We start from the raw sequence: 21701 nt of genomic DNA, 5'->3' as shown, positions 1-21701 counted from the left end.
CTTGGACTGGTCCAGGGCGAGCCTTGTGATCTTCAGACTGTAGTCTGGACAGATGGAGGAGATGGACAAACGATCAGATGAGTGGTACTGAATCCTGTGAGTGACAGTGAGAGTGGAGCAGGAAGGAAGGGCGGAGGGTCTGGGTTAGGGTCTACTGTGCTGTACACATTGCTAATACACTTCTAAGGACACATATGTATACCTGGTTTAATTTAAATTAATTTAATTTTACCTTTGTTCACTGCACCATGCACTAGGGCATCACAATGGACAAACTATTATATTGCAGTAATACATCTACTTATTGTGATGGCACTATACCTATATGTAGTTTAAACAAATCAGTGAACCCTTGTTAGGCTACAAAAAAACAAAAACAAAACAGGGTTCATTTGCTTTTTGCAGCCTTCTGTGTTATCAGTATTGCCAACTGGAATGATCTAGATCTTTACATAAATGGCTCATTAAGCTGGAGGAGATTCAGCACCAGTGTGGATTAAGTAGTCAATCCATGGACCCTGTTTATAGATATGCTTGTACATTGTATGTGGATGTTATCACGTTTGCATGTGTTCAGTAATTGTCTAGTAAATCTGGGCTTGAGAGTTTGGGTCATGCAACATAATTATTTAAACTAAATCAATAACTGAGAGCCTAGAAGAGAAAAGATTCTGTATTTTAGACTGGTAGAATGCTGACCTCAGTCCTTCTGTGGTTGAGGTAAAGGCGAGCACTGAAGCAAGACATGGCAGAAAAATACATGAACTGAAACAGGTTGATGTAGAGGAACAGTTTAAAATACCTCTTACCTGCTGCACAAGACTGATCAGAAGCTATAAAAAGTGTTGTTTGAGGTTATTGTCAGTAAAGGAGGTTTCACTAGTTACTAATTATAAGTGTCCACACATTTTTCCATTAGTGACTTTTTGTTTACTATTTCAACTATTTGTTGAATAAAGATATGGTTTTTGACATATTATTATGACTTAGATGAAGGTGCCACTGGAAGAGCCACCTATATATAAATACAAATTATTCAAAAAATTCACAATTTTTAAATGTGGTTGGTTCAAACTTTGCATACCGGTATAATAAACTGAAATAATAATAGTTTTATTCAACTGAAATAAATATACGGAATGAACAAATGTTTCATTCAAAGTATTTGTTTGAGTAGAATAAAAGCAATTAAACTACTTGTCACCACATGAAGTCATTTTTTTTTAGGTTGAATGAACTTTTTTAGATCAGTGGGTTTGACCTCCATTTACACATTAATAGTAAATCAGGCCTGTTCAGATTATGCTCATAAAAGGTGATACACAGGTAGAAACTGAGGTTAAGAACACACTCTCCCTGAACACACAGAAAACGAGCTGTGGAACAAAACTCACTGCATCGTCACCGCATGCCATAGGGTGAAAATCAGAATACATCAAAGCAGAGGTCTTAAACTCAAATTACCTGGGGGGCACAAGCCAGGTGGTTCTCTCCAAGTGAGGGAGTTGAAAACATTTTTCCAAGTCTGAATTTTAACTACATAACATGTAGATTAAATTAGTCAATTTTTACATTTACAGCATTTGGCAGACACTCTTATCCAGAGCGACTTACAATTTGATCATTTTACACAGGTAGGCAAAGGTAGTGTTAGGAGTCTTGCCCAAGGACTCTTATTGGTATAGTGCAGGGTGTTTGCCCAGGTGGGGGATTGAACCCCAGTCTACAGTGTAGAAGGCAGAGGTGTTACCCACTACACTATACCAACCACAATTTTTGTTAGCAATTCTTCTGCAATCACAAACTTCTACTATTACTATTATTTCTATTACTACTAGTAGCAGCAGCGGTAGTATAAATACTCTGGGCCAGATTAATAAAACTTGGCGGTAACAGCGCTACTACACATGGCACATTAAATAAGTCACTGAGGTGGTGATTAGCGCACCGGTGTCTTTTTAACGCTGCGGTATCCAGCCGCAGTGGCTGGTAGGTGAGGCAAAACTATCTTCTTTCATCTACTTTCATCTAATCAGATGAAAAAATATCTATATCTAAGGATAAACTGTTAATATGATATGGGCCACATGAAGGATGTGGCCTGCAGGCCAGCAGTTTGAAACCTCATTAAAGGAACATTTCAACCCAAAACTGTTAGTGCTGGATGAAAATAAATAGTGGACAATTAATTTGCATTACCATGTCAATGTCATCATGATAACCTGGTGGCCAGTTGCCCTTATTCATTCTTGGCATTTTAGCAATTGTAATCCTTTAATCTGATAATATCATCAGGCCTGACCTGACAGGAATGGAGGTGAAAGGCTTCTTGTAGATATCAGCCAGCTTGTCCATGACCACAGCAGCAGTGGTGAAGATGCGGTAAGTGTGCAGGAAGGTGTTGAGGAAGTCAATGGAGAGGAAGCGCAGGTCGGTCAGCCTCTCCAGAAGACGTTCCACGCTGGCGTAGCGGATCTGCGGCACCTTGCAAGAGTTGAGCGTCTTGCTAAAGCAAATATCCACATCGTCTTTGTGTAGGCGGATGTCAGACCTATAGAGCGCATACATTAACCTCATGTTTCATAATTTTGTTTCACGTTAAAGCAGCGGTTCCCAAACGTTTTGCAGTCAGGTACACCTTCAGACATTAAACCTCCTGCTGCGTACCCCCTCTCACTCCTTACACTTACATGTGTGCGCATTGGCATGATGCATGTTAGACATTTAGCCTTATAAAATTACTCCCCATTAAAAGTTCAAACATGTTTATAATGCGATGATGCTTTACACCAGATATATTGAATAATGTTTTTATATGTGCACAGTGGTCTACATAAGGGCACTCACTTCATTCACTTTATTTGCTGTTCATTTGGATGTTATAAATATCCCACTTACTCATCACTCATGTATATACGGCAGAGCGCAACGCTATCCAGAAATCTGGTATTGGCTTTAGATTAAATAGAATTCAAAGATCAGCCTGTAGCACTTTCAGTGAGGATCTCTTGATCAGCAGTTGGTGAGTGCAGAGCTGTTTGCGTTGTGTGTATCAGGGAAGAACTTGTGTTATTGCACAGCCGGCTGATGGAACGAAATGAAGTTTAAATTAAGTGTAAACCACAGTTTGGCAACCACTGGGTTAAAGAGGTAATGTTAGTAATAATGAACGCAAGCTGCCGTCTTAGGCAAGTTAACAACAATTCAGCTGAGATCATGTTAAATGATGCCCTTAGCTTTCATGCAGTAGTCATATTAGCATCATCTCAAATTAATGTTATTGCAAGTGGATGTTTGTCTTGCTAAATTTCTTACTTGAGCATGTGAGGCACAGTGACTTTGGAGTTCTCTTCAAACACACTGGTCATCAGGCCATTGCAGCGGATATTGTCGATGCACTTCACAAACGGCCCAGAAACAGGAAGAAAAACAACGTATATTTAACTGTTTAATTTCAGTTCCCCTTCATCATATTAATCTGTGACTAATGGCCCCTGTCAGTCTTATAGGAAAATTACATTTAATTATAAAATATATAGTGATGTGCAAAATTCAGAGACCATACTTTATGTATTTAAGTTCCACGCAAAGCAGCAATAAGCACAAGGTATTCATTTTCCATTGTTAGAAAGCAGGAAACATATATTTAAAATAAATAAATATATAAACAGACACCTCTTTTTTCATTCAGTGTGTCCACTCTTTGCTTTAATTACTTGCTTTCAGTTTTTCAAAAAAAAACTGCAGGGATATTTTTTCACAACTTCAAGATTTAGTCTTTTCTGTTTCTTGCAATACAAGCAATTCCAAATGATGTTGAGATCTTGGCTCTGGGGTGGTCAGTCCATTGCAAATTTTCTTCTTTTTGTCCACTTTCTTTTTTTGTCAGTAACAGCTTCTTAACAGCCACACATTCTTTCAGACCCACAGAGTTGTCTTCTCACAGTTAAAGGATAGACAGAAACACCTGTGGATTTTGTCAGATCTGAAGCAAGAGTGGAGCTTGATTTTCTCTTCTCTCTCAAAGATGAAAGCTTTAAGTACCTCTTATCTGATGGTGACAGTTTTGGTGGTCTACTGGGTCATGCACAGTTGTTAGGAGTCCCATTTTCTCTATAATCTTTGAATTATTTTTTGAACTCCGGTTTTGGAAACACCTGTTTTTTTTCCACTTATTTTCCTTTGACTCTCCCCTTCCTTATGCAAGAGGATTATCTTATATCTAATCTCCTCAGAAATATCTCCTGAAAAATGAATAACTTAACGACTGAACTGGACTGGAAATTAAATAAATGAAGGATAAAATACACAAAAAATTGTGATGAACAGATGAAAGAGTATTTTAAAACTTAAAAACAAACAGATGTGCTATCCATTATGTGTACATGTGAAAGTGAGGGATTCATACTTGCAGTCACTGCATTCACCTCCCTTTGACCTCTCCTTCAGCAGAAATGTATTATTGTGTTAAAACATCATTGTGTTGGTGGGACTAGGACCTAGTCAGGCAGTCACTTGAATGACCAAAGCTCCACCCAGTGCAATAACCACTCATTGGACAGCTACAAGTAATGCGCTTTTCTTTGTGTACCACACTATGCTTTTCTTTTAAACAATCCTACATACTAGAGTATGAAGAGTATGGCTGAGCAAGCTGTAAAACCACAGAGTGTTGTGGCCCCAGTGGGGATAGTGCAGGTGGAGGGAGGGACTGGAAACACCCTGAACTTCACATCAAAACAAGCAGCTCTGTCCCCAGAGCCCCTACCTCACCTGCACCGCAAAACATACAGCACTCTAGAGACAGACCTGCTGCAGGTCTGGTGCTCAGTTTTACTAGATGTGCTCTCTGTGTGCTCTATTCTTGTGTGTGCATGTGTGTGTAAGCCCACAGTCCCTCTGCATTTAGAATCTTGAGAATTACAGAAAAACAATCTTGATTATTACTACAGCACTGGTATCCTGAGAGCTGGCAGTCATTTAAAGCTTTAGGCTGCATGTTTGTGTCTCAGGCAACAAAAAAAAAAAATCAACACAGACTGTGGCTTACCTGGCTTATATCACTGGTCCAGGCAGCCTTCTCCTGGCGAGATGGAGCCAGCAGGACCACAGCGAAGGAGGGACCATCTGCTGGCTCGACCACCACCTTAAACTCCAGATGACTAAAGCCTTGACCTGCAGCATTATCTACAGGACACAAATTTCACAGTAATGCCATACTACTGGATAACCCAGGTGCACATTTAGATAACATTTCTATAACAATAAGGCCCAAATTTATGTTTGGACACAGGCACTTTGCAGAATGTGCCTTAGTGAAACTGCAACAATATGTGCCCACACTATGCCTGAAATTAATGTTTGATTTACTTTGCTACAGCTTCATCACATAAATGTGCGTAGGCCTGCCTACTAACTCCAGTGCTTGTAAGATGCAGGGTTTAAAAGGCACAGTAAAACAATGAAGCCATCAGCAAGGATATTTTGTACTGCTTCTTTTCAAATGTGTACATCTGATCCAGAGAGTTAGTAATGCTCTACTGGTGTTTGAGGCTTGTGCCTTTGTCTAGCCATTGTGTCTGCAGTCATTGTTAAAGGAAGTCTCTCAATAACATCCCTTTGAGATCCTACTGCAAATGATCACTTAGTTGTAACAGGCAAAAAGAATGCATACAAAACCAGCCACTAGTAGTTAGTCAAACTTCAGTAAACTGGTAATCAGCTGCATGTCTAATACTTCTGCCCATTTTCTGTGCAATCTTCTCATATTTTGCGTGGCCCTTCCTCAATGCATATGTAAGTTTTTCCATGCACATTGCCTATAAAATGTGTGTTTAGGCTTGTGCACCACTCTCGTACATTTCACATGAGCTGAATGAGTCCCAATTTGCACCTGAAACTGGCGCAAGTACATTGGGCTGAGTATCCTGAGTATCCAGGTAACAACTTCAACTTCCAAATAAATATGTTTCAAAGCTGGGTGGTGGTACAACTATAATTATTGTTAAACATGTTACACAAACACTGAATTTAGCTACTTTAGCTACTTTAAGCTACTGTTGCTGATACAGGCGTTCAATTGTGCGCACAGGACGCATAATCTCCATTGAAAAGCACTGCCAATAAAATAGGACACTCTGGAGAAGCCGCACATCATCCTTAGGGCACCATGCCCAAAGCCAAGTGTCTACTAGAGGTACACAAAGCATTGGGCTCTGGAGCACTGGAACTGCATTCCCTGGAGCAATGGAGCTTTATCCAATTGACAAGCCTTCAACCTTGGAGTTGTGTTCCAGAATTAAGCATCCAACATCAGTACCTAGAGTAGAACATCAAACTAAATTCGAACTAAATCAGTCACTCTCCAAGAAGTTTGAGCTCTTTAAGATGTTCTTGGCACAAAGCATCACCAAATTAAGTTTGTAGGCTGACACAGTACTTACAATCCTCATCATTGGCATCTAGCTCTTCAATAAGAGTGCATTCTATCAGAGACAGTGTGCCTCCTTGCTGTAAATCAGAAGAGAGAACAAGTGCCATGTCATTACACAGTTATTAACTGACAACTACAAAGCAATATATTCAGTATGATGTGTACTGAAATATTGTACTCTTAGTGTTTTCACAACAATATTAAATGATGGTGCAAAATCATTTTGCACCAGCTTATGATAAAATAATATGTGAGTGTGCAGTTACACTAGAGGTGTTACAAGACATGTATTTATATGCATTTTTTTAAAACTGGACCGTAGGACAAATGTAGTTAGACTGTATGCTATAAAATATTCATATATCAGACAAATTGACACAAAGATCATTTACAGAATCAGACAGATCGCTAACCAGGCAGTTACATCAGTGGTTCTGTGAGTATACGGTGAAGATAGTTCTGGCTGCAAACTGGAACATCTGGCCAGAGCAGTGTAGCACTACTTACACTTATGTAACTAATTATATTGCCTGATATGATCATTTATAGGAATTTTAGCCCCCTAAAAAATCGGTATCTGCCATAAAATGTTCGTATTGGTTCGGCCAATACTGTACTAGTACTGTATAGAACTGTAGAGTTATGTTTCACCTACATTACCATATGAGAAGACTCACTTTGAGTAGATGCAACTTGCCACCAGATGTGCGCGTGCAGATGAGGAGGTGCTTGGTGAAGAGGAAACACTGGCGCTCACCCTCTTTCCGCAGAGACAGCGAACCCAAGCGCACCTTGCTGAGTTTGCCTTTCTCCGCAGAGGGCAGCTGAATTAGAGAGCCTGCAGGGGGACAGAGAACATTAACCCTTTAGAATTGGCAAAATACTGTGCTATCTTCAAAGTGTCACTGCTCTTCAGTAGTTCAAGAAATAGAGATGTATTTTTTCTCCTTGAAATGAGAGAAATAGCACTAAAATACAAGCCAAAGTTGTGTGTGTGGGTCGTTTACTTTCTCTGTAAATACATTGCGTAAACGTATAGAAAACATGCACCCTTTCCATGCATCTGGCACAATGCTTGCTCAATCGTTTTGTAGGGTTTTGTATATAGATCATGTTCCATTCACCGTCTTTTTTGCGACATGTGATGTATAGTCTACATTCTACTTTTGAATGGCTAGCCATAGCTGATCGGGGCACATGATTTGGAAAGCTTCCATGCGCACTTCTTTAAAAACGGGTGCGCAGTTTGGCTTTGGTTAGGTTGTGTCAGCCAATTGGAGTTTCTGATTCAGAGAAAGTCATGGTGGGAGTGTCTCTGGGCAACAATAAGAGAGAGACAAAAAAACAAGCAAAGCAACCTGAAAACAAAAACAGCAAAACAAAAATTATGGCTAAGAGGCTATTTTCTACAGATAAGGTTCTCGAATTGCTGGTCCTGCACAGAACGACGCACAGTGTGACAACTCTTCAGATCCTGAATCATGTTCCTCAGAAGACATAAGTGATTTTGGCGTCATGGTACACATTGTTCAGACTGTGTAAAAAAATATAAAAAACTGACCCCTTTCTTGTATGGGGTTTGCAAAGTGCTCTCTTGTAACTGTGGACAGAAATTGCCAAAAGAACTTTCATATATGACAAATGTACTAAAAACGCACAGGGACACTGGACAGAAAAAAGTGCATAGCTTGAAATTTTCTACAGTGGTTTTATGGATTTATTCCTGAATATAGAGTGTATGAAGTGCAACACACAAAAGTATGCAAAGGCGGAAGTGTCTCTTATATATACCACAACAAAGACGAGCACTTTAAATGTTCCAGATGTAAAAGTCTACTACCTGCAGGGTGACCCGAGCTCTGAAGCAAGATACACGGCATACAGCACTTGTGTAGAGACCTACCTGGCTTGCACAGGGTTACTTTACAATATTATTGTAATAAAAAATAAATTAATTAAACATAACAAAACATTGGTTTGGGAGGAATACATACAGTCATGCAAAAAGTTTTGTTTATTTTTTTAAATAAAAATCTTCTACACAAAACATGGCATTTTCAAGGCATTTTCTGCAAATTTTAGTGTGCAAATTCTATTTATTTGCTGAGTTTTAACATACTGAAAAATAAACTCCAAAGTGTGCCATTACTTTCGTGCAGGCCAACTTTGTGTTGTGTTTCTTTTCACAATATGTTAAAATTCAGCAAATAAATAGTAATTGTGCAATAAATTATGCAGAAGTATGTTCTCTGTAGACTATGCGATAATTTCACTTAGAAAATTAACAAAACATGCAGTTTGCCCAAACTTTTGCATATGATCGTAGAAGTGAAGTCTTGAAGCGACTGGTGGAGGAGAGGGGGAAGAATGAACGAAGACAGGAAAGAGAAGCTGAAAGCTTCAAAGATGGTAACTAAGAGAAATATGGAGCTGTTCCGGGGAGGAAGGGTTTTAGAGAGAGTGATTTCAAATGACACACCAGACTCATTAGAGGACACTGCACAAAACTTAGTGCCAGATAAAGTGAGATAGGCATTTGCTGATGTGAAATATAAAATTGTAGCAAGTCATTGGTCTTGCTTTGACATGCAAGGGCAAGCAAGAATGTTGTCTATTGGAGTTTCAGGGATTCTGTTTGTGGCTATGTGAGGCTCACCTTGCCGTACGAAGGTCTGGCTGGTATCCAGGAGGATGTCACAGCCCTCCACTATCATGCGCTCAATGGCGAGATTCTTGCGGATGTTTTCAGTGTCGCTCACTTCATCATGCATCATTCTGTAAAAAGAAACAAATGAAAATCAACACAATGTATTCCACCGCATACAAACCTCATTTAAGTTAATTATAAATTTTGGCCAGCAGACTCTGCTCTTGCAGCTTAACTGTAATTCATCGCATTCAATCATGTGGTGTTTGCCAGTGTTTACTGCATTTCCTTCAAACAGGCATCAGCATACAAATGGCTTCTTTGCATTTCAAAGCACCATAATCAGGCCTAAAGGATGGTACAATTGATAGAGCTTCTCTTCTATGAGAACAGTTGTTCTATATGCGTTGCTAGGTAATTCAGCAGAAAACATTTCCGCCCTGGTCTGTTGCATGGTGGTCCTTACATCTAAGGGTCAGGCAATAATCTAGAGCTTATTGATCTTTTGAGACTTGGACACTCAGAACAAAAATGGCATCTGTGATTTACGGCTACTGACAATAGCTTTTCTAAAATCACTTACTTGGAAAGTTCCTCCAGTTTCGACTTGGCAAATTCCAGACTCTTGCGTTCTACATGTTCATGAGGCGTATGGGCAAGCAACTCATGGAGTGTAATAATGTATCGTGGGATCTGGCTCGAAAAGAACATTAATGAATAAGATACTGTGAAACTTCTGAAATTTTGCATATAAACACCATGGTGTTCATGCTCTGCCCAAATAGGCTGATTAGGATAACTCCTGATGCCTGGGTCCAGTCATTCACCTGAAACATGGGGTAGGTCAGGAATGTCTCCAGCATTCTGCCTTCGCAAGCAGCATTGGACTCATACTGCTTCAGCAGCTTGTCAAAGTCCCGGTTCTGCTTACAGTTAGCCAGAACCTGCAGGCTGTACTGGTGGTTCCGCACAAACTCCTGGTAGATGTTCAGCATTGGCAGCAAGATGTCAAAGAGATCAGCTGCAAAGTGAAATTTATTTAAGAGTCTCATTCCATTTCTTGAATTGTAGGTCATCTGCACAGTTGAGTAATGGATTTGATGGCAGATAAAGAGAAAATGATTTTTTTAAGCTGTAAAAAGAACACATATAATGACTCACCTAAAACTAATGTTGGCCAGTTGGCGATTCTTGCTTTTAGGCCTTGGTGAAAGATCTCATGAAGAAACATTATAGTCTCACTTGAAAGAAAGGAAATCGTTTAATCAGTATTGTAGATTTAGAGTCATGTGAAACGTACATACAGTATGTTTGCTACAACAACATCAGCATATTTTACCATGGCTGGCTTCTCAATAACACATTATTCACGCACCTATTCAGGAAAATGCTGCTGACATCATCGTGACTGATGGGAGGTTTCTTGGAACTTGCGGCCATCCTGAGCGGCCGCAGGAAGCAGTTGACCAGAACGGACAGCTGGAGCACATATTCAGTCTCAGCTTCCACCATGTTGAAGACAATTTGATTCCTCTTTCTCATGCTTTCAGCGTGGGGGGAGCAGATGTAGTCCTGTACGATGATCTTCCACTTTCTCCGACAAAGCCAGCCACGCATGAAACTTTGCACCTGGACATACAGTAGTGTTCAAAAAAATAGCAGTGAGTTTAAAAAACCAAATAAAGCGCAAAATTATTATAATAACTTTTATTTCCATAAATCCATTTAATTCCAAATCAAAACATTAACAAAATTGATCCAGTTTGTGTTAATCCTTCACAGAAAGTAAAGAAAACGAAATATAGGTTGTTCAAAAAATAGCAGTGCCAGCATTTTTCTTTAAAAACTCAAAAATGTAATATATAAACTGAAAAAAATGTTTGAGATTTCACTTTACTTTGAATTACTGAACTAATATTTAGTGGCATAACCATTGTTTCTGAGAACTGCTTGACATCTGTGTTGCATCGAGTTGACTAACTTCTGGCACATCCGAACAGGTACTCCAGTCCAGGACGATTGGACTACATTCCACAATTCTTCAGCTTTTTTGGGTTTTGCCTCAAAAACACATTTTCTATGGGATTGAGGGATTAGGCTGGCCACTCCATTACCTCAATCCTGTTTGTCTGTAACCAAGATGTTGTTCGCTTACTGGTATGTTTTGGGTCATTGTCATGTTGAAACACCCATTTCAAGGGCTTTTCTTCTTCAGCATAGGGCAACATGATGTCCTTAAGTATTCTGATATATTCAAACTGATCCATGGTCTCTTGTAAATGTGCCCAACACCATGGTATGAGAAACATCTTCATATCATGATTTTTGCACCACCATGCTTTACTGTCTTCACAGTGTACTGTGGCTTGAATTCAGTTCTGTCTGACATACTGTCTGCGGCCACTAGACCCAAAAAGAACAATTTAGCTTGTTCCTTGGCAAATTTTAACCTGTTCAGGGCGTCTTTTTTTCAACAATGGGACTTTGCGGGGAGTTCTTACTGGTAACTTGGCTTCACTTAATCGTCTTCTGATTGTAGCAGTACTCACTGGTAACTTCAAATCTTCTTTGATCTTTCTGGAGGTGATCATTGGCTGAGCCTTTGCCATTTTGGCTATTCCTCAATCCACTCAGCCTTTAATATGGTGCACTTCTCTATATGTTTTTCTCTCTCCAATCAACTTTTTAATCAAAGTATGTTCTTCATCAGAACAATGTCAGGAACGACCAGTATTTCAAAGGGAAATGCACTACAACCAACATGTGCAACATTTACCACTCTCCTACCTTAAATAAGGGCCAAAATTAACACCTGTTGTTCCACAGAATGAATGACATCACCAATTGAACTCCTCACTGCTATTATTTTGAACATGCCCCTTTCAATTAATAATTCAATTACTCTGAGTGGCATGTATGTCCTAATTGCTGTTTTTTTCCTATTACTCTACTACACTTACAAGTAAATTATTTGCTATGTATAAATATCACTTCTACCAAAAACAGTGATTTATCAGATTAATGATGTTGGACTGCTATTTTTTTTAACACTACTGTAGTTTAAGCAGTATGGCTTGACCAAACAATACTAACACGCTACTAGATACACTGATTATTCTTTATGACTGAGAGAAATACTGATTAAAATGTGTTAATAATGATAACAGTAACAGATCAGGTGCATTAAATAAAAAGTATGAACAGTACAGAACATAGACGGGTCAGTAATGCAACATTAAAATCTCTAGAGTGAAGTCAGGATATATACCTTTTTGATTTTCTTTATGTCAGGGTCTTCCTCTTCTTGATTGGACTGATAAGGTAGCATTTTCTCCTTTGCTTTATTTAGGACAATAATCTGTAAAAAAATGACAAACTACCTTGCTTAACCTCATTATACTGAAAGAACTTGGCCTTACAAATGACATATGATGAGAACATGTACCAGCAAAATAAGACATTTAGCATTAAACAAATAATTACAAATGCACTTAGAGGAAATCCGTGTCTCTACACATTGTACACTGGATACTAGTGCTGTAGTCAAGACCACTGGGTCTGAGTCCGAGCCAAGACCGAGACCGGGACACTTTGAGACCAAGACTTTTAGTAGTTGAGTCCTAGTCAAGACCAAGAACAGGAGTGGCCGAGACAAGACTGAGACCAGATCAAGATTTTTTTTTTTTTAATAAAAAAAACAAACAAACAAAATTCATTTGTAGTTATTCGTACATTCAAACTCGTGAATTATGCATTATATATGTACTAAAACACAATATTACCCTACATTACATTTTTATTATTAAATGAAAACAGCAATAATAATATTGTGTAACTATGACTGTTGTAGGGAGAAGTTACTATTACACAGCCACAGGACTGTTGTAGGGACAAGTTAATAATATTACACAGATACATAAAATAATGAAAATAGCTAAAACAGCAGAAATAGCCAAATATTACTTACATTACATTACAATTAATGATGTTCCATAAACAGATTTATAAACAATGTAATGAACAGTGAATTTCAGCAGTAACATTATTATTCTTCTAATGCTGGTAATATTTTCTGATAAGGAGTTCCACCTTAAATGGTGCCTGAATGCCTCAGTGGCCCGAGGCACCAAAATGTAACTGCTGTACCATTTAAGGTGAAATATTTGAAAAATTTGGAAAATTTGAACAGGAGGCTGGCAAGAAAGAAGGATACAGTATACAGTACTAGTGTTGACACTGTCAATTTTGAAGAGAGACCTGACCTCAGCCTTGAGCCTCTCAATCTCTGTGTCCTGGTCTTCCAGCTGCGTGCGGAGCTGATTGGCCGCCACCTTCTCCGTCTCCAAGATCTGCACCAGGTGAATGTACTTCTGCATGAGCACCTCTCGCTCGATAATGAGATCAGAATAGCTGGCAGCGGATGAAGAAGAAATGGTAAAACAGAGAAAGAGAAAAAGGGAGAGTGATCCAAACCATGGTCACACCAAATGGAGATTTGCACAACTCCACAAGAATTTTGTTTTTGATAACTGTTCCATGGTAAAGAAGTTAATTTATTTATTGCACATTAGTTATGTAGCTAGTATCTCAATGAAAACAATTATTAACTCTGTAAGATGGAAGAGGCCCCCCATCTTAAATGCGCTGCTGACCAAATGAATGGGCCAAACATACTGAATTACTATGGTCTGGCTAATTTCAAGTGTTCATCTGGATGATGGCATTCCTTGGAGGAAAGGTATAATGATTCTGGAGAAGTTGTGGAGAGAATAATTTAAGTAATTGTGTGTGATTACTACTCATTGTGGTTTCACGGTCTAGACAGCATTGATAGCAATGATACAAATACTTTAGTTTATTTTAGTCATTTTGCTGAAGACTGTGTGTGAGTTTTGCAGCTAGGTACAATCCACACTGTCCTTAATTTGCTGCATGTACACTTTTCAGGCAGGTGCACTTATCAAATCAATGTTGACTGCTATAGCTTTATTTCTCTTGAATACTCAGACATTAATTGATGCAAGATTCCCACAAGGGCCTTCTAATAATAGTGGCGCAAGATGCAGAATTCTCACATTTGAGCAGCAATACTGGCTGCTTTTCCAATTTATTTCCCCTCACTGAGTGCTGGTTTTTGCATTACCATCCTGCAAGCTAAAATTATGCACAAATATGATATAATTTCACAGTGCATCAACATTAGTCTCTTTCCACTATTAAAAAAGTCAACAGTTTCTATAAAATAAGAGACTGTGAAAAGTTCTCTCTTCTGAGAGACTTCACTCACCTCTAGTACTGTTCTGAATTGTTCTGTTCTAGTTCCACCTCCACTCTGACACTGCTTTCACACAATCACCTACAGCTGAACCCTTTGTTTAGTCTCTTCATGAAATATTGAAGGTTAATTGCTGCTTTCTTTCCTAGAGCTCCTGGCTAGCCATGTTTTGACCTGCTTATTCTGGGTTTTTGATCTGTTTATTCTGGGTAATTGATTCATAAAACATTATAATCAGATTTTATGCTGGCTCAGTGTTTTAACATAAACTCAAGCACACGCACAAACATAACAAAGTAGGCTTGCCTTGGAGCAGCGAAAAAAGCAGGTTCTCACTAATGCATGCATGTTTGCATTCACAAATTGGTCACAATGTTCATGTATATGACATAAAAGGCCCCAAACCCTAAAAAACATTGATTTTTACAGAAATATTCCATCAATACCTAACATGTCTGATGAAAAATCAAAACTATGACCTCTACTGTACATACTTAAAAATGATGGTTTTTCAAGCATTCTTTAGTAAAGAAAATGGTTCATTTTAGAACCATGAACATTCAAAGAACCTGCATGATTAAAGCGTTTTTTGCATCATGAAAGAGAATGTGTTAAATATGATTCTATATTGAACCTTTCTGAAAATGGTTCTATATAGCACCAAAAAGGGTTCTTCTATTATTACAAGCTTGACATTGTAACAATAGAAGAATCCTTTTTGGTGCTATAAAAAGGTTCCATATTAAACCATATTCAATACATTCTCCATTAATCCGAAGAACCCTTTCATGATGCAAAGAACCCTTTATTCGTGCAAAATATTTTTTGAACGTACATGGTTCTACATAGAACCATCTTCTTTACTAAAGAACCCTTGAAAACATCATTTCTAAGTGTGTATACAACATATAGTATAGGTTTTTTCAGTTTTTAGAAGCATGCATCAAGAATCGCTTTGTTGGCATCCTGAATGAAAATCGAATCAAATACTAAGGTGCCTACAGATTACCACCCCTAATATTTAGTGGCCTTTGCTTAATAAACAATTGATATCCAGCCCATATGTGAACATGTTTTGGCATTTAAGCATTCTTAAGCATTATGATATTGCTGAAAAGAAAAAAAAATCTGTGAAGGAATATTCATGTAAGTGTAATGGAGCTCTCAGCAAAAAGCTGGTATGGCATTGCAGAGGTCCTGAACTGTGTGTGCCACCCTCAACACTGTGATGTAATCTTTAAACACCAGCGTCATAGAGCATCAGCGGGTGACCTGAGACTGAACCACTAAATGCAGAGTGCTGGAAATTACAGATGGTGGATGTGTGGGAAAACACAGGGATTTGTGTGGATCATCAAACACTGAGTCCAGATTCTCTCTGACTGTGCTGTCCAACTTGAAATATTTATTTATAAATTCCTCTAAAAATAAAGCATAGTACAACAGGTCGTCTTAAATGTCTTAACTTTTTTTCCAAAATAAAAATCAGAAACAAAAATGAGTCTTAAAATAGTGTCATTTCAGTTAATGAGGACTTTCTGCTCTGCTTGCTAGAACTATAGTACATCTGGAATATAATCAAACTAGGCCACTGTACCTTGCGTCAGCTGAAGCCTCTTCTTTGTTAGGAAAAAAAAAATAAAAAATAAAAAAATAAAATGGCCTTCATGTGCTCCTGTACCTGGCCTGCTGAATAGCTTCCACCCACTCACTGCAGTCTGCATCCTCTTCGGCTCGCAGCTCCAGAGGTTTCTGTCCATCATGGCCGAAGATGACCAGGAAATAGTGCTTAATGAAGGAAAGACAAAGAACCAGTGACTGCATACTGTGAAGCACATGAAGTTGACTGCATTTATCACATAAATGGAGACACTTAAAGTCCGTCATTGGTCTTGCTGTTGACATTTCCCAAAAATACGAGCTTCATTTAAAGCAGAGGTAAGTGAGTATTTTCAGGCTTGTGGATGCGAGGTAAGCTTGGATAGAGGTGTGCATTTGCAGTGTCCAAAAGTGTGCTGATGCAATAAACTGTGAGTGTGAAAGAGACTATGTGTGTGTGCATGCACATTATAGGACGTAGGCTTAAGGGCTTGTTCATGTTCTCCTGCTGCATGGCAGATCGGCTGGTGAGTGTGTGTGTGTGTGTATGTGCGTGTGTGTGTGCGCACTTATGTAACAGCCAGTGCTTCTCCTATCTGCCTTTAATGCGCTGTCCTCAGCCCCAGGCCTTGTTTAAGCTGGGAGATAACAATAGAGCCACTGCTTCCCCACACACCTCTCAATCTGCCTCACCTCCAATACATAACCACCTCACCAACCCACTACATAATCACCTGATATTGCTCACATTCCTAGCAGCTAGGGCTGCAACTATCAAATATTTTCATTTTCAAATATTCCATGAAATATTATCTTGAATAATCTTAATTTCTTTGTGATTATCTTTATTAATATTATTATTATTATTATTATTAGGGCTACAACAAATATTCAGTAATAAATGATGATGCAATAAAATGCAGTGCAATAAAATTCCTGACCAAAACCAGTTGAAGACACACATGACATTTATGGCTGAAAACAGAAACCAAAAGAAAGGTTTTTTTTAGAAGTGCTGTTTTATTTATTTATTTATTTGTTTTTCTATGTTTTTAAAAATGCACTGAACATGAAAAACTACAATTCAAGAAAGAAAATACATTTCTATTATTGATAAAATCTGCTTTCAATAAGATAAAACTGAGCTATGAATAAATAAAAAGAGTTTACAAAAATAAACTTACTGCAAACAAGGTAATTAAGTCATGGTCACAACTAAATTGTGGACTTAAGTAAGGCATAAGTAAGGCATAGAAACAAGATAATGAAGTTGTGGTGACAACTTAGTAAGGTGTCAAAATGAGATAATGAAGTCAAGGCACAAGGCCATTAAACGAGTGAAAGTTAGTAAGGCAAAGGAACAAGATAATGGTCATAATAACTAAGTTGTGGCCATGACTTAGTAAAGTGTAGAAATGAGTTAATTAAGTTGTGGCCATGACTTAGTAAGGCTTGGGAATGAGATAATTGAGTCATGGCCACGACATTAAAGTGTGAGAATGAGATAATTAAATCGTGCCCATGATTTAGTAAGGTGTGGGAACAAGATGATAAAATTGTGGCAACAACTTAGTAAGGCGTGGAAATTAGATAATTAATTCATGGAAATGACTTAACAAAGCATAAGAATGCGATAAGCTGTGAACATGGCTTACTAAGGCAGGAACGAGATTTAGTCTTGGATAAAACTTAACTAGGCATGGGAACAAGACAATGGTCATGACAAATAAGTCTTGGCCGTGAATTAGTAAGGCATGGGAAAGATCTGTTAAAGGGTTTTTCCTTTTTCAAGTATTTTATTGATTGAATTTATGGAATACTATTAAACAGTTGTTCCAGGCCTAGTCCTAACAAAATTCCACTAAATAATGTCCTATCTAGCCCCATCTCTCATACACAGCCTATTCCTTTGCTCTCTCACACAGACTGTATTTTTTTAACAGAGGCTGTAGACTTTTTTTTATTCAAATGGCGGTGTCCGGGGGCAACACGCTACCAGGAGGGCTACTATTCTTAGTAGGGCGGCAGTGCATTGTGCAGCACAGACATGCTCGCCTGTTCGGTCTTCTAGTGGTCTGCAGAGCTTAGTGAACTGGAACAGTGCACAAAGGAGCCGTCCTTACAGCGGGCCGCTCTGCTAGAATCAACAAACTGACAGAATGCAAATAAAATTACACAATCTAATGCAACTCTCTGCAAAGGTTGCAATTTAGTATCTGCGGCCAGAGTTCACCAATTCGGTAGGAGGGTGGCGGGATATCTTGCGTAACATTTTGTGGCAAGTGCTTCAAGCATAATAATACAGTGCCACTTCAGCATAACATCAAACCCAATTTCCATGGTAACCCAAGTCATTCGGTTGCTGGCAGTTCTGTCAAGTATGTTTCATTTGCATCTGAATCTTTAGCAGGTATGATGAAAAATGCTGACTGTCTCGGTAACTAACAGTCAAAATCGGTAGTGTTTGTCCAACATAAAAGCTTAACAGGGTTGTTTTTTGGCTTCAAAAGTTCTAAGCTTGGAGTTCAGATGAATGAGACGTAGGGAAAAAAGCGTATTTGACAGGCTTTCAATCGAAGCCAATCTAATTTTCATATTCTGAGTTAATGATGGTACTTTGATGGACATTATAATGGATTTTCTAATGACTCTATCCATAAACAACTGTTACATTAATAAGCAGAATACTTTGCACATCACAAAGGCCTCTTCAATCAATATGGCCAACAAAGCAAAGCACAATTATCCATTTGCTTTTGCTTTTCAGAGTACTCTGGAGCTCTCTGATGCTTGGTCTGTTTGAAATTTTACTGAAGAGGCTTGTCGTTGAGAGAGATATAGTAAAAGTTCATTGAGTGGCCTTCGCTAAGAAGGGGTACACATAATGGCATTTCTAATTTTCCATGTTGCATGACTATAAAATTAGGTTACTTGCTGTGATAATAGCAGGCTGGTTGAATACCACTAAACAACAAAACTGATAAAGCACTTAAAACGTATCCCCCTTTCTGAAGCGACAGCAGAAATGTTATCTTTTGCACAAAATAATTTTGCCAAGATAAGATATAATACTGTGCAAAGTAAGAGGACACCCTTTATCTATTTAATTTCCAGTCAAAACAGCCATAAAAGAGTTATTCATTTTTCAAAATCAGGAAAAAAGCAAAAACATACATTTAAAATAAACCTCAAGAACGACATACAATATAAGGTTTTCACTAATTAGTGCGTTTGCATTGTGCCTTCATTACAGCTTCCATTCTTGTCAGGTGACTTCCTTTCAGTTTCTGAAAGAAATCTGCAAGGATATCTCTCCTCATCTCCAAAGTTCAGTCTTAGATGTTGGTTAACTTTTCTGCTTCTCACCATCAAAGCAATAACGAATATGTTGTTATTGCTCTGAGAACAATGCCTATGTCTGAGAACGAAGCTGTTTTATTTAATTTAGATAAATGCTTTATGTACTGTTTATCTGAGACAGTTTTGGTGGTCTACTAGATCTTGCACAGTTATTAGTAGTGCCATTTTCTCCAATTTTTTAATGTTTTTACTAATTTTCCTTTGACAATTTATGCAAGTGGCTGATATAAACTTCTCAGAAATCTCCTGAAAAATGAATATCTTGTACTTATTGGCTGTTTTGGCTGGAAATTAAATGAATGATGGGTGGTCTCTGACTTTTGCACAGTTCATGAAGTAATCCAAAGGTTGGACTGAAACCAACATGCCTTCCTAGCCCTATTTTCTAGCCCACCTACCAACAGAGCTAAGGGCTAATGTACTCTGTATATTAAACTGCCTATAGCGTCTAATCGTAACGGTCTAATAATAACAGTATATTCAAGAAATTACTCAAGGATAAAGTATTTAACTATAGGACTTTGTATTCACAGGTGCTGTAGCTGTTGTAGGAGTGCGTGGAGACAGACAGGGAGCTGCTGGCTTCAGTCTGCGGCCGATAATCTCAGAGCTGTCACAGGGAAAGAGAGGGGGCAGGGCCGTGCACACACATCTGCTGTACGGTAAACTAGGCTAGGCTGACAGAGTACGGAACTAAATAAAAGCACAGGGAAGTCTGGGACAATGGAAATGGTCTCCAGCAAATAAAAGTCAGGCTTCAAGCAACCGGTAAATCTAAACAAATATCACCAAGATTGTGTCATTAAAAATGGTGAATGAAAGGCAGGCTGAAAATACCAAGTTCACATCCCCAAGTTGGGGGTGATCCATGGTGGCAGTCAGTCAGCTTTCTGGATGCACACAATAATGACAGATGATTTTATTAGAATCATGTCGGTATCAACAAATATTTGATTAAAAACAATATTAGCGTCAAAATATTAGCATGAAAAACGCAAAACAGACATTAATAAACTGGCTGTCTTTAACTAACTAAAATGTCACATTCGTAACACAAAAGTGTCTCAATCCATGCAGACTGTCAGCGCTGCAACATCCACCCACTTGAAGGAGCTGACAGACAAGAATCCAGAAACGTTACAGTTTAGATATCTCCTCTTTGCAGCTGAGTTAATTTAGTAAGAGTCAACTCTCCAAATTGCCGTGCTAAAATAAAAAGGTCATATAACTAAACTGACATGTGTTAACTGAGGAGGCAGAACATGAAGATTCCTTGTCATTTATAACATAAATCATAATGGTACATTATGTATTTAACTCATGTTGTCCTTTTTATGTTCCAAGATCTCCTTTTCTTTCTTCCAGTTTTTGGAATTGAGAAACAAGAAAATTTTGTGTGGAATTAATTCTTGGAATCAACTTCATCAAATCCATATTACTTAGAATCGGAATCGGAGACGACTCCAGAATTTCTGAAACAGGCCTACTTTTAGTTCTAATAGTGATATTCAACTCATGAATTGTACTTTTGAGCCGACTGACAGGTCTTAGGCAGGATCTTTAAGCTATCCGAGCATTTTGCTCAGTGATAGATGAAGATGGTGGGAGGGGGACATGAAACATGACATTATTGGCTAATATTTTTTCCGCTGATGGTGTATGATGATGTAATCAAAACTCAGAGGTACGTTTTGTCACCTCACTTTGATCAAAAATGCAGCAGAAAACAAGAATTGTGTCTTTTAAATGGCATGGCATGATGAATTGCACTTAAATGACCCCCACATGAACTAACAAGGTAATAAAAGTCTGTTTTGATCTTGGGATGACTTTAAAGGCCAAAGTGTACTGACCAGACAAACACAGTTGTTCACAGAATGTCCAGAAAAAGAACTGACAAACCAGTAACAAGAAGTGAATGGAAGAGAACTGTCAAACACAGGTACAGCACTCCAACCAAATGCTAGCGTTTGATCACGTTTGCCCGTTGGGTGTGCTCTGGCTATAAAAAGTCCAATAAAATTTTTAAATTTCAATAACAAACTTTCACAATTCAACCTCATAAAATCCCAACAGAAATGCCTGATTGTAACACATTTCTGACAATCCCGCTCTAAAGGCCAGTACACACCAACCAAACACAAACAGAGATGGTGTGCTATGCATATCTTTGAATGTTGGGAGAATCTAGAATGTTCTCTCCTCCTTCACTCCAACATTTTCTTGTCACAGTTATTTTTCTGGAGGAAATTTCACAAAGCAGAATTTCTCAGTTCAGCCACATAACAGATAACAGCCCAACATCAAGCCTGTCCAATAGGAAAAGAGCTGAGGGACATTCCTGCTAGACAGTCCTCATATTTAGGCTCAAATCATTTGGCTAACTG

General features: G+C 38.4%; 1 protein-coding gene across 4 annotated transcripts in view; it reads right to left on the bottom strand.

Annotated features, from left to right (window-relative positions):
* The window catches only part of rasgrf2a (Ras protein-specific guanine nucleotide-releasing factor 2a), a 41794-nt gene that overhangs the window by 18854 nt on the left and 1239 nt on the right, over window positions 1-21701 (bottom strand). For all 4 annotated transcript variants that reach the window (XM_036594299.1, XM_036594300.1, XM_036594302.1 and 1 more), the window contains exons 3-16: window positions 16037-16143; window positions 13343-13490; window positions 12349-12438; window positions 10456-10709; window positions 10242-10321; window positions 9908-10101; window positions 9664-9773; window positions 9090-9208; window positions 7111-7271; window positions 6444-6510; window positions 5051-5187; window positions 3316-3398; window positions 2303-2551; window positions 2-94 (exon numbers count right to left, since the gene is read on the bottom strand). In XM_036594299.1, coding sequence (XP_036450192.1) covers window positions 2-94; window positions 2303-2551; window positions 3316-3398; window positions 5051-5187; window positions 6444-6510; window positions 7111-7271; window positions 9090-9208; window positions 9664-9773; window positions 9908-10101; window positions 10242-10321; window positions 10456-10709; window positions 12349-12438; window positions 13343-13490; window positions 16037-16143 — 1892 coding nt within the window. The remainder of the gene's footprint in view (window position 1; window positions 95-2302; window positions 2552-3315; window positions 3399-5050; window positions 5188-6443; window positions 6511-7110; window positions 7272-9089; window positions 9209-9663; window positions 9774-9907; window positions 10102-10241; window positions 10322-10455; window positions 10710-12348; window positions 12439-13342; window positions 13491-16036; window positions 16144-21701) is intronic.

This window comes from Colossoma macropomum, unplaced genomic scaffold (assembly GCF_904425465.1).
Source record: "Colossoma macropomum unplaced genomic scaffold, Colossoma_macropomum, whole genome shotgun sequence".
In the NCBI taxonomy this organism is placed as follows: Eukaryota; Metazoa; Chordata; class Actinopteri; order Characiformes; family Serrasalmidae; genus Colossoma; species Colossoma macropomum.
This window is presented reverse-complemented; position numbering and strand designations above follow the sequence as displayed.